At 42.6% G+C, this 12,442-nt stretch overlaps 1 protein-coding gene across 3 annotated transcripts in view; it reads right to left on the bottom strand.

Annotated features, from left to right (window-relative positions):
- hydin (HYDIN axonemal central pair apparatus protein) overlaps positions 1-12,442 on the bottom strand; it is a 72,932-nt gene that overhangs the window by 24,314 nt on the left and 36,176 nt on the right. For 2 of the 3 annotated variants that reach the window (XM_031875659.1, XM_031875658.1), the window contains exons 25-43: positions 12,188-12,362; positions 10,580-10,789; positions 9,600-9,800; positions 9,321-9,495; positions 8,366-8,484; positions 6,099-6,226; positions 5,454-5,590; positions 4,243-4,370; positions 4,035-4,148; positions 3,397-3,477; positions 3,081-3,203; positions 2,745-2,984; positions 2,410-2,539; positions 2,185-2,331; positions 1,917-2,087; positions 1,348-1,521; positions 859-1,037; positions 541-615; positions 177-360 (exon numbers count right to left, since the gene is read on the bottom strand). In XM_031875659.1, the coding sequence (XP_031731519.1) occupies positions 177-360; positions 541-615; positions 859-1,037; positions 1,348-1,521; positions 1,917-2,087; positions 2,185-2,331; positions 2,410-2,539; positions 2,745-2,984; positions 3,081-3,203; positions 3,397-3,477; positions 4,035-4,148; positions 4,243-4,370; positions 5,454-5,590; positions 6,099-6,226; positions 8,366-8,484; positions 9,321-9,495; positions 9,600-9,800; positions 10,580-10,789; positions 12,188-12,362 (2,891 nt within the window). The remainder of the gene's footprint in view (positions 1-176; positions 361-540; positions 616-858; positions 1,038-1,347; positions 1,522-1,916; positions 2,088-2,184; positions 2,332-2,409; positions 2,540-2,744; positions 2,985-3,080; positions 3,204-3,396; positions 3,478-4,034; positions 4,149-4,242; positions 4,371-5,453; positions 5,591-6,098; positions 6,227-8,365; positions 8,485-9,320; positions 9,496-9,599; positions 9,801-10,579; positions 10,790-12,187; positions 12,363-12,442) is intronic. The other variant, XM_031875660.1, reaches the window with a different exon arrangement.

Here is a 12,442-nt window from a genome sequence, read left to right as displayed (position 1 = left end):
ACACACACACACACACACACACACACACACACACACACACACACACAGACAGTTCCACATACTTTACAGTGCCATGAACCCTTCTCATTACACATAAAAATACAATAACTTTGATGATTTATGACCTCTGTATAAGAATTTATGTATTAGCTGGAGCATTTTTTTATTTATTTTACCCTCGGCTTCCTTCTGTGCTTCCTCCCGTGCCTTCAGGGCAGCGTAGGAGTCAGACAGGTTCACTACAAAGATGTGTTTCCGGTTATTAAGAGCCCTGAGAACAATTTGCAGTGTGCTGCCTGCTGACTGAGCGTACACAGACTCCAGGCCGTCAACCATGATGCCACGGTGACAGTCGCTTAGCTGTTATCAGGACGCCATGACAGTGACCAGACAAAGAAAACAAAAATGAGAAGACACAAAAGACACAAAACCTTTTAAGCATTACACATAATACATATCTGATATATTTTTGTAATGTAACTCACAATACACTTATACAAGAAACTTCAAAACTACAAGAGAAACTGAGTGTAAACTTACCTGAAATCTTTCTGTCAGGATATCAACCAATAGCTGTTCAGGAAAGAGATTGTTGAGTGAGGTCACATCTCCTCCCTGAAGAGAAACCACACCCAAACAATTGGTTTATTATATTCAATTATTACATTGTATTTCATTTAAATTACAAGAGAAATTTGCCTTGCAAAGATGAAGCTGTATCAAGTAGGTGCATACCCTCAATTTATAGAAGAAGAAAAAAGTCATACAAAACTTTTTTTTCAATTCACGAACCTGGATTACAATGGTTAGACAGAACAATATAAAAACAGCAGATGAGCAGAGGATGAGAAAATGTACCAGGCAAAGGGCAAGGTGTGTGTTTTCAGTCTCCCGAGGAGCCTTGGAGTCATTTCCACTGAAGCCGTCCTCACTGGGTTTTGAAGGAACTTCCACCGCATCACGTGAAGCTCGAGCTGAATGTGGAGCTGGTTCTGAGGCTTCTAGATCTGCTGCGGGTCCTGGTTCTGTGGTCTGACCTGAAAGCAGATGTATAGATTTACTTTCTCCTTCATTTACCAATGTTACTCAATACTCTGCTCTTCTGCAGTAGTGTCCTGTCTGACTATAGAAGATGCTGAGTACTGTAATCACAGTCTTTTATTGTTGACTACTGAGCCGTTCCTGTGAAGTGGTTGGTGATGAAATGCCTTTTTAATCGGCACATTGAAAGTACAGAAAAACATTGCTAGTCTGTCCATCACGAGCCACTTCTCTCACAGAACACAAAAAAAAATCCCACATAAGCATTACACCGCGTGCACCGCGTGCACCGTGTTTTGTTCTTACCAGCCTCCTCAGGCTTCTTCTCAGCATACTGGGCAGCAGCACAGTCATAGAGTTGTCTTGCAGTCCGGCTAACAGGTGAAGTGCCATTGACGAGCACCTCTGTAACCACGGCGTCAACACTCAGGCACGCCCCTTCGTACTGACGTGCCAGAACAGCCGCTGTGCTGCCGTTATCTAAAGTGGAGAACCGGGACACACACACTATTTTACAAATACATACTCATCAATCCCAGGTTACTGGGTATTTAAACAGGATGTAATATGTGTACTGTATAGTACGGAAGCCCTAAAGAGGCAAGTTAGAAAAATAAATGTGGGTGATCCTTTTGAGTCTGATGTAAATGGTTTTCTCTCCTGTGTTTATGACGTAAGATCAGGTGAAAAAAAACGTTTTGCCAGGATAATCTTTCTGAAGTCTCTTTTGAGGAACTCATTGCATTACAACTGCAAGGGCAAGGATTTTATTTGATTAAAATATGACGATTCTGCAAATTAGGTGACATAATTTTACTTGATTTACAACACATACTCTACTTTTAATTGATTGATTAGTCAATGAATTGCATCACCTGTCAGTGGGGCTCCATATACAATAATAGCAATGCCTTTGTGGTTGCGTGCAGCCAGAGCCTCAGGTGACAGATCAACACGCATGTGGCGGGCAATTGCTCTGGAAACGGGGGTCATCTCTAGCTGCCCCAGTCCCCCACTGCTTCCCTCTATGGTCATCTCTGAATCGACTGAAAGAACAAGCGTTACTTAAACACACAGTACTCGTGGAAATTACACTCACCTCAGGCTACTTTCAAGTTCTGTATTTAACATCGTTGTACTCACGTAGTTCAGCTTGTTTCACATTTAAAGTGTGCACTTCTTCCACTTTGCTGTCTGCTGAGTGGGCGTGGTTTTGTCTTGACCTCTCTCCTTCCTCATATGTGTCACCCATCACGGCTTCTTCTTCATCCAGGCCTTCCTTCCGTTCTGCTGCACACAGGTAGATTGGATTAAAACAGGTATGGTATATGATTTCAGTGCTTAATGATCATGTGCGCTTGAAGCTACCATCGTCTTTCAGCTGGGAGCAGTGCTCCTGGTAGTACTCGAGCAGTTCTGTGGGAAGACTTTCTCCAGTGGCTCTGGGAGGCAGCAGTAATATGTTGTTCTCATCATAACCCTGTATCAGACGCAGGATCTACATGGGAGGAAGCAATGGGAAAGAGAGGGGAGGGAGAAGGAAACCAGTACAGGAAGAAAAGACAAAAAGGAACAGACAGAAAAAAATGAAAAGTTGTGAGGGACCAGGTGAGGAAATAAGATAAAAAGAAAGGATATCTCCGAGAGGCAAAGAGTGGTTGGAAAGATTAGATAAAAACATGTGACTTCACTTTCTGTGGTACCTTTTCTTCCTCAAGATACTGTTTGTCAAAATCCAGGGAGTAGAACTCAACGGGGAAAGGGCAGCGGTTCTTGACGGTGACCTCAGCCTCAACCTCAGTGGCGACAGGCATGCATGGCCCCAGCTCCAGCACCGACGGGCAGAACTCGAGATGTGGTTCGTCACCCTGCCCCTGGGCTGCAATCAACACCTGCTGGCTGCTCTCAGCCACACGGACCAGTAGCTGCATGTTGTAAGGATGCTGCAGAGACACGTGCAGGAGGTCACCAATCCATGTAACGCCATGACGCTCTGCTGTGTATTGTGCCGATTGTCTAAAATCAATGAAGCTCTTTACCCCCTCAGCGGGGCTGAACGTTATCTGGACGTTGACTCGTTCACCAGGGAACAGCATGCCAGAGCTGGGGATCATCTTGAACACCACGGGAGCTGGTCGCTTCATCTGCACGTCCTTTTTATGCTGGCAGAGAGCAAGAACACCGAATGCAGTTATGTCTATTTATCTTTTTTAGATACTGTTCCAAAGGCTTCTTTTTCCTAAAGCTAAAGATGGTAGACGCCATGTAGAGGTAGTTTTTAGTTACCTGGAGATCAAATAACAAAATGAGATGGAAAGGTTCAATGAGATGTCCATAAAATGACAGCGCTTATACCTTTTCGAGAGGCTTCCCCTTCTCAGCTATGCTCCAGCAGCACGGCACAGACTCACGATTAACCAGCTGTATTGTCTTCATCTGATGGGGAACAACAAACAACAACAACAACAACAACCTGAGTGCATTCTCATGTCAGTTTGGCTACAACAGAATGAATTGATATTCAGTTAATACATGGTGTTCATGCTGCTTCAGCACAAAATCACGAATCACAACGCTCTGACGTATTAAAGATGCATAGCCACAACCACGTTTAAGCAGTTCAACTGTATGAGCTGTATGGAAATGATGAACTTGACCGGATCGCAAGATGGCACCACAGTGAGGCAGCACACTGGTCTCTAATTAGTGCCGCTCATTAGCGTGCCACGCACACACACACACCCAGCAGTGTTAAGCTGCATACAGAATTTGTGCTTCCTGTTGTCCTACTTTTGCGTGTTGATAATACAGATTGAAATATAAAGGGCAGTCAAAGAAGATTTGATCTCAATTTGTGTAATTGTCCAATTTTAGTCACATCAGTGTCAGAGATTATATAATTATCCAAACTTCCGGCGCTGCATTTTTATCATGGAACATAACAAGCAACCTCTGCAGGGCTACATAACCGTGTCTTGTCACACTGTATTTACCTGACACATGCCACACTGCACAGTGTCAAACTGCAGTGTATCCATGGAAACAGTGACGGCCGGCACAGTTACCACCGCACACAGCCGCACCTGCACCACCGGGCCGTCTGCGACCTGTAAAGCCAAGCAAAGACAACTTAGAAACGAGGTCACAATGCTGCTGATCAACAAAAGGTGACAATGAGTCAATTATTTCGACATGTTGTACCTGTATTGGCATGACAACACTTGTGTCCCCAATCTTCAGGTTGGCTCTCTGGGGGGCAAATTTAACTGTGAAAGTCTGTGTCTCTCCACAGGGCAGGTTCTTCACTCTTTTAACGTCTGCACTGAATCCTTAGAAGAGGCAACGACACACTCGAAGTATTATTCATTTCATAAAGGCAAAATGTAGAATATTGAGAAGAAATAGAAAATAAAACATCCTATTGAAAACAGAGGCAATAATATCAGAAGGCAGATTATCACCCCATTGATGATGCGGCACTCCCTTTGAGGCAATCCATCAATTCAACTTCATCTTTTATCCGCATCCTTCTTCTGTACTATTATCTCACTTTAGGCTTTATCAACAAAATGATATCTATATTAATCTGTAAACTTGTCTCTCCTGCCTAATTTAAATAGTTTAACATTTTGGGAAATCTGCTTGTTTGCTGTCCTGCAGTGAGTTAGAGGAGAAGATACATACCACTGTCATATCTGTCTGTTAAACATGAAGCTGGATCCAGGAGAGGGTTCATCTAGCTTAATGTTAACACTGGAAACAGTTAGCTTGGCTCCGTCCAGATATAATAAAATCCACCCACCAGTATCTCTAAAGCATTAATAACTATGGAATGCCATTTCATTCAATATGAAATAAATACATACATAAATAAATAAACTAATATTCCTATGAAATAAATTAAGGTGTCAATTAAATAAATCCTGAAAAAAATAAATGAGTCAATAAGAATATTAATACATTTAAATATATAAATGACTCAATATAGTTTAAATAAATCTGTTCTTATTCTAAAAAAGGGCATTCTCCAAACGTGACTTTTATTTATTCCAGGGGACTTTTATTTTATAATTCAACATGTATTTATTTCAGGAGACTTTTATTTCCTCATGCAACATGTATTTCACCGCTCGTTTTTTTCCATCTCTTATATTCAAATGAGTGGGTTGAGAGTCACAGATTTAGACCAAAACACAAGAATTATCTGGCTGGCTGACTCTGCCTCACTCCCTGAAGACCCCGCCACTGAGAGACTAGACATACAATTTTGAAGCGCACCTGAATCACGGGGCGGATTGACGCATTGTTTTTCTAGTTTCCGATGTCATTTCTGTGTGTCCTAAAGCTCAATCTCTGCCGATTTATGATGCAACCAAGTTGTTCTGTTGTCTGAAGTTTGTGAATTATGTTACCTGTTCCGGCTAGAGGTTTGCCATTGGCAAGGAAGGACACAGCCACTGAACCAGTGTTGGTCACATTTACAGTGTGACTGAGGACACTGCCTGGAATGACGTAACCAAAATCCAAAACATACTCTGGGAGCAGGAACCTAGGGGAGAGGATAGGAGACTTAGGGAAGGAGACATGAATAAGACAATAACAAGCAACATCCAAGTCACAAGTTTGTTTACTGAGGCAGGGCTTGGAAATACTTACATACTACAGCTGGATGATTAATAGATTCAATAGTTCAAATGTTTCAAGTTGTCAGATCATGAAATGTTATAATTTTACAAAACATCATATGTCATTGAAATATATATTTCCAAGCAAATAACAATCTCAATCTTTTTAATTGAATGAGTTCTTTGCCTTAAACATCAACTTGATTGTTGCATTCGTCATAATCTGCAGTATACACTTGTGGAAGGTAAACAAGGGACCATTGAGTGGAATTGTATGAGTGAAGTGAACAGCCAATCATGACGTCCATAAATTTACACAAGTACCACAGAACAAAATCCTACCCAGCCAGATACCATTCATTAACCCAAACTCTTTGAATTCCAGTGAGTGGGCCATCTGTTCAACCAAAGTGTGTATGTGTGTGAACATACTGGCTAAGTTTGTGCCACTTTCTGGAGGAACCCTGCAGGTCTCTGAGCTCCAGCATGCTACCGGTCACAGCGAGAGCATTCCGTTTGACCAACGACCTCTCTATCTCCATGTGAAGCAGCTTTTCATGCTAGAGGCAGCAGGCAATAGAGAGAAGGGGAGAGGGAGACAGAAGGAAGGGTACATTAAACACTCGAAAGTTACTAAAAAAGTATGAGTTACGTAAGCACCAAACAGCACAGTCTCAGCGGTGAGAACAATAATTCGAGGTACCTCCACCTCAAAGCAAATGACATGCCCCGTTTGGAGCTCTTAACAGCAAGCAAATGTAATATTCTAACTTCAAGATATCCTCACTTTTTACTTCCTGATGAGTCATAACTCCAGTGCCAGTATGACTTTAGCTTTAGAGACTGTGTGAGAGTCTTATACAGATTTAATATGCAATGTTCAAGATTTCATGGACGCCATGCCAAGGCAATTAACTGGGCTATACACACTTTGCACAACAATGAGGCCACTCACACAACAACCCCGCAACAACTATGCCCCTGCAACAAGTCCTGGGTGTCTTTGGCTCGGCTTCCTCTCATTGCCGTCTTGGTATCCAGGAAGAGGAGCGTCCATGTTCTGCTTTAATCCAGGTTATTACCAACGACACTGGCTCAAATTTGTCCGTTTAGGTCCACAAGCAGAAGTGTTTGCTCTCTTCGCGCAACCCGTTGCATGCTCTGCCTGGCAGTGTCATTTACAGCGAAAACATTTTTTTCTCGCATTCACTATTCATATTTGTAAATACAGTATATGTTTTCAATTCGAAAATATGAATAGCCTACTGCTGGACATGGTAGCCTAAGCTTTCAAAAGGCTTTTTACAAAAAAATATTTTAGAGCCCCAATATAGTTCTGTTCTACTTCAAGGCAGAGTGGAATAAGTGATATCTTAAATTATAACTTTTGACCTGGCAAAATATGACATCTATTGCATGTCTGTTTGTCCTGGAAGAAGTAACACTCCTCGTTTGCTTATCCTGAGGTTTCTTGCTTTGTTCCCCTGTTAAAGTGTTTTTTGGGGAGAGTTTTTCCATTTACGGACTGAGAGTCTAAAGAGAGAGGGGGTCATATGCTTCGATGTGGGGCTTTATGAATAAATCAGATTTGACTGACTTGACAAAATGTGCCAACAGAAATCCTTATGTTTCGACTAGCCAAAAAACAATTGCAGATTTTTGTATTAATTATCAACGAAGCTATTTTATGATAAAACGGCGCTAGATCTGAGGTATTTGAACCAAAACAAATGAATTTAGAGGTACTTGTGTTCTCCCTTGACGCATCATAATTGAATAACAATGCAGAATTATTATCATTCTGATCACGTTGTAATTTTGACTTTAAAACACATTTAAACTAAATGGAAGCAGTCTCTGTCTGTCTGTATGCATCCATTTTCTCCACAACCGTTCATCCGATCAACTTCACACTGTAGGGTCATGTGTGAGCTCTTGAGATCGATGGGATGGAATGTATTGAAAGGGGACTTAACTGTTACAAAACAGCATCCTGGGTACAGCTCGCTCTCCGTCGATGTTCGTGGGAGCTGTTGCACCCAAATGACGTGTACACTCTAGCATTGCACCTACATCATGGCAGGTGAAATGCTCAGGAGGACCCAAGGGAGCACAATGTCGAGTGTGAAGTTGTTTGGATGAGGGGTTCCCGAGAGAGCTGCGAGAGGCCGAGCAATAGAAAGTCGCTAAGGTCAGGTTTTTTTTTGTGGATAAGGTGGTAATGCTGCTTATTTTCAAGTCTATGCTAAGGTGTTGCAGTCCTTATTTGTCCTATCCTTATCTGCAAAGGAAATGTTTGCATTTTCATTTCAGTCACGGGGAAATGTCAGGGAAGTCGTTGGGGCAACACACAAAACCGTGAATAAGTACCGAGGGGATGAGCAGAAAATAGCAATTTCCATTGTAATTCAATGGCTTATGTCTACTCCCTGGAAAATCAATGCACAGATAAGAAGCAGGAAAACCCTGTGGAATAGGTTGGTTACTGAGAGCAGAGATGTAGTGGTACTGCTTTCTTTAAATAAGGGTATGCCTTATTGAAAGCAACTATATTTGGGGCATGCATTATAGACTTTATACATATATTCACTAGGCATTTTAAACAGGAAACAACATTAATATAACATATATTTAGTATTGTGTTATTCAGATTGTCAATGCATAAAATCAATTTTTTTTTTAAAATCTTAGTCACTGACTGTGAGGGTGCGGTTGGCCTCGGTTGTATCTCCTCCAACGCCGGCGGTTCCATTCATAAGCTCCTCTCCCTCCACGGCTGTTCTGGCCTGCTGCACCACATCGCTGTAACACTCCTCGGCTGCAAGGGAATCACAGCGCCACATCAGTGCAGATACAAAGGGTTATATTTGTGTCAGTATACGTTAGCATAGAGACCTTTCAATTAACCGAAGGATTTGCTAATACAACTAGAATTACCGCCGCGCAGTACGTGTATGCCTCCGCCAACCAGTCATGTTGCAGTTTACATCCATGTCTGTCCAAAATATTGTCACTTCATCATTTTATGTGAATTCATCATAATTAGCAATGTAAATTAATTATTGAGTTATGTTTTGTGAGGTCACGGTGACCTTTGACCATTAAATTCTAATAAGTTCATCCTGTAGTCCAGTAAGATAGTGTAGTGGTAGTGAGATTCCCTCCAGGTGCTCCTGAGATTTCTCTTTCAAGAGAACTGGGTGGATATAAAGTCACAGTGACCTCAGCTCATCCTTGAGTTCAAGTGGGCGTTTGTGCCAAATTTGAAGAAATTCCCTCCTCAGTTCCTGAGATATAGCGCCACAAGGATTACCTACTTGGAGTTTAATTCAGTTAAAAGAGACGATAAACTATGACACCCCATGTTTACCACTTTTTCGTTACTGCTGTTTACTGAGCTTATAAGTTTCCAATAGTCCGTTCCAATGCAAAGAGAACATTTCCTTCTAGTGACAGTCCTGACACCATAATCGCATTTGGGCATTTTGGGTTATGTGTATGCACACAACCGCGAGGCGGGAATTCCAGTTTTTGGCTTAAATGAAGAGCATAAATCGTAAATAAAAAAATATTTCATTGTAAATGTTCATCCTTGTTGGCTAGTTAGTAGGGATATGGTCATGTCTGTGTGTTTGGGAGCATGTCTCTGCATACACATGTTTTGCGGTAAGTTCAGGCTGATCCTTGGGAACACTCCCTCGCCAGTCAGCGTGATGAGCTGCGGGGGCAGGAAAGCCACCTGCAGCTGAAGCTGCTTCTCAAACACCTCGGGGAGGCCTGGGAGGTAGAGCACATGCAGACATTGCTCCGCACCGGGATCAATGTAACCCTGGCACACACAAAAAAACACACACAAAATATGGTAAGAAAAACAACAACCTGTGCATAATAAATGATCTTCCCACGTCTGAAAGAGTCCCAACATGACCTCACCATAGCGGGGATGACCATGGGCCGGCCTGGTATGACATCCTGTCCTTCCTCATTTTGCTCCTCTTCCAGGTCCTTCCTCTGTCCCCCTGCCTCCTCACCTGCCTCCTCATCCTTCTTTTGATGGCCTATGATGCTAAATTTAAAGCCCATCTTGCCCGTATTCCTCAGGGTCACCTCAGCTTCCCCTTCGTGATCAAACAGCTGGAAGAAAGCATTTTAAACTGTCACTGCCTATATTTTCATTGGAGATAATGTGAATTTGTTTTTTGGCAGAAGGTTTTGGTAAAACCACTCCACCTAGTGTCTCTTTGGTGGAGTGGGTGCTCTGTAACGATGACACAGTACAGTGCAGTGATGGTTTCTAGAAAAGAGCATGCATGCTGTTGGCCTCCGTTTGAACCTCTTGGTTTATGGTAATAACTATCATTAAAATATAATATGAAAGAAGATACGGCGTCACTGTAATAGTTGTTACTGTGATAGGAGCAAAATGGAACTTTTATATGGCTGTTAAAAGGAAGAGACAGAGAGAGATACAGACAAACAAGAAAAGTGATTCAAAAACGTTGCTCAAAATCAGGAACTGTTCAAAGATGTGACTAATAGGGATAAATATAATTGAGGCAGGAAAACAACACAAGGGGTAACACACAGAGAGAGAGAAAATAAAAGAGAAAGAATAGTGCTGAACAGACAGGAAGGTCGGAGAAATGTTCTACTGAATCGCTCATTTCAACTAAATCAGAAATCAATACGCCCTTGTTTTGAATATCAATGATAACTGGTCCTGATGGCTTGCATGCTTAAAGAGGGAGTGGAGGCGCAAAAGACCAAAGTGTGAAAAACTATGCAGTGACATTCAAAGTTAATTTTATTCCCTCTCACCAGTTTTTGCAGCGTATAATAAGCGGATTAATAGCGCTTGTTGGGTTGGAGATCTGAGAGGATTAAGTCTGGGTAAAGGAGCTCTGTTTACATACCTGCAGACCAAAGTCAATATGCGTGGAGTCAAGGCTGTAGCTGATTACAGATGCTTCTCCTCTGAGTGTGATTTCATACGTCGGCCCCTCCTCTACACGGCACTGTGCTACCACCTCTCTGCTGATATTTTCGTGGCCAAAGAAAGTGAAAATGACCTGCTGCTGCTCCCCAGGTCGCAGACGACCATATATCGGGAAGATGTCAAACACCTAGAGGCACAAAAAGGAAAACAAGCGCACCTTACAAGAGAAATCCTCATTTCTATTTACTGATTCTGCTGTTATTATACGCTCACATTAAAGGGATAGTTCGGCATTTGCGTTTCTTCATGCGTCTCTCTACGTCTTTGTATGTTGTGTGTGTTGCCGTGGCCTTCCTTCCCGGTTGCTGGTCCAGTCTTCTCACACATCTGCCTGCAATCGGTCATCCACCCTCCCAGTCTACACACCTCCCACACACACACACACCCACTCATCCACCTCCCATCACATCATCGACCTGCAGTGCATCTTCTCCACCTCTTCATTCACTCCTCACCAGAGTGTTGTTCACCACCACGTTGTTTATTTATTTCAGGCCGAACTAAAAGAAACTCACTCTCGTAATTTATTTCTTCATCATGTTTTCCATCGTGCTCTCTGTGCTCCAGGGTGTCCACCCGCCTGCAAGTCTTCCTGCTCGTATGTCTGCCTGCCGGCACCCTCAGTCAGGTACGCTTTCCCTCATTACTCCACCACCACCACCAGCTCTACCCCTGCTGCTGCTGAATCCCTCAGCGTCCTCATCCTTACCCTCTTCGCAATACAAACTCTTTCTTACCAACTCTACTCCGGTGCGTGTCCTGCGTTTGGGTCCCACTCGTGGCAGCAAGAGAGCAAATATATGTTGAATTCTTCCTTTAAGCTCTAGTATTTCAGAAGGTTTCTCATTTAGATTTTGCTCTCGTGGTGTATGCTATTGAGTTGATTAATCAATGACTTAATCGATACATAGTAAATGCCTTCGTTTTTCCCTTGTTGGTCCGACAATATTGTTATTTTTTACAATCTATAGACTGTTTCAACATTAATGCATTGCTAGGCAACAGCTTGGCTCCATGTTTACTTCCTGCCAGCTAATGTCCTCCACATGAGCTGCAACAGGAAATAAACTGGGACACCATTGGGATGTTTACAACTGTGACATGGTCTATAGAAGTGAATTTGATTGATCAAAGAATCATCGAGAGATTAATCAATAATGAAAATGAATATAGTTGTGGCCCCAAATGACATATGACATGTACATATATACACATGTTACAAATCTCCGACACAAATTATAAATCAGGGAACTACCATGAAGCCCCCTCTGATTTGTAAAAGATTCTCAGCATTAAATTACATTAATTACTTTTAGTAATCCACTCTGCACTCTGTGCTGTACAACAAAGAGTGTTGTACAAGATCTGTGTGTGTGTGTGTGTGTGTGTGTGTGTACGCGCATGTGCATGTTTTCTTCCTCCATAGCATTGCAGCATACAGACAGCTGCAGGTTCCCTCCATCCCCTGACAAACGTGAAAGCTCAAGGAAAACCCTGATTTGTTTACAAGCGAGCATTTGCCTACCTCTTCCACACCCACCGCGCCCCGTGAGCTGTTCTGTTCATCTGCACCAGGCCTGGGGCTGAGCGGATCCGAAGAGGCAGAAGAAGAAGGCATTCTAGAGGAACTCCACCCTTCTTCTTTTGTCCCGTTTGCTGGATCCGTCTGCTCCCTCTCTGCCTCCAGCGTCTCTGTCTCTCTACGAGGGCGAAAGCATAATAAAACATCTCTGAAGTGGATATTTGTTTTCCCCACGATGAAAGTAAAGCTACATAAAAC

This window comes from Anarrhichthys ocellatus, unplaced genomic scaffold (assembly GCF_004355925.1).
Source record: "Anarrhichthys ocellatus isolate YVR2014 unplaced genomic scaffold, GSC_Weel_1.0 scaffold93, whole genome shotgun sequence".
Taxonomy (NCBI): Eukaryota; Metazoa; Chordata; class Actinopteri; order Perciformes; family Anarhichadidae; genus Anarrhichthys; species Anarrhichthys ocellatus.
This window is presented reverse-complemented; position numbering and strand designations above follow the sequence as displayed.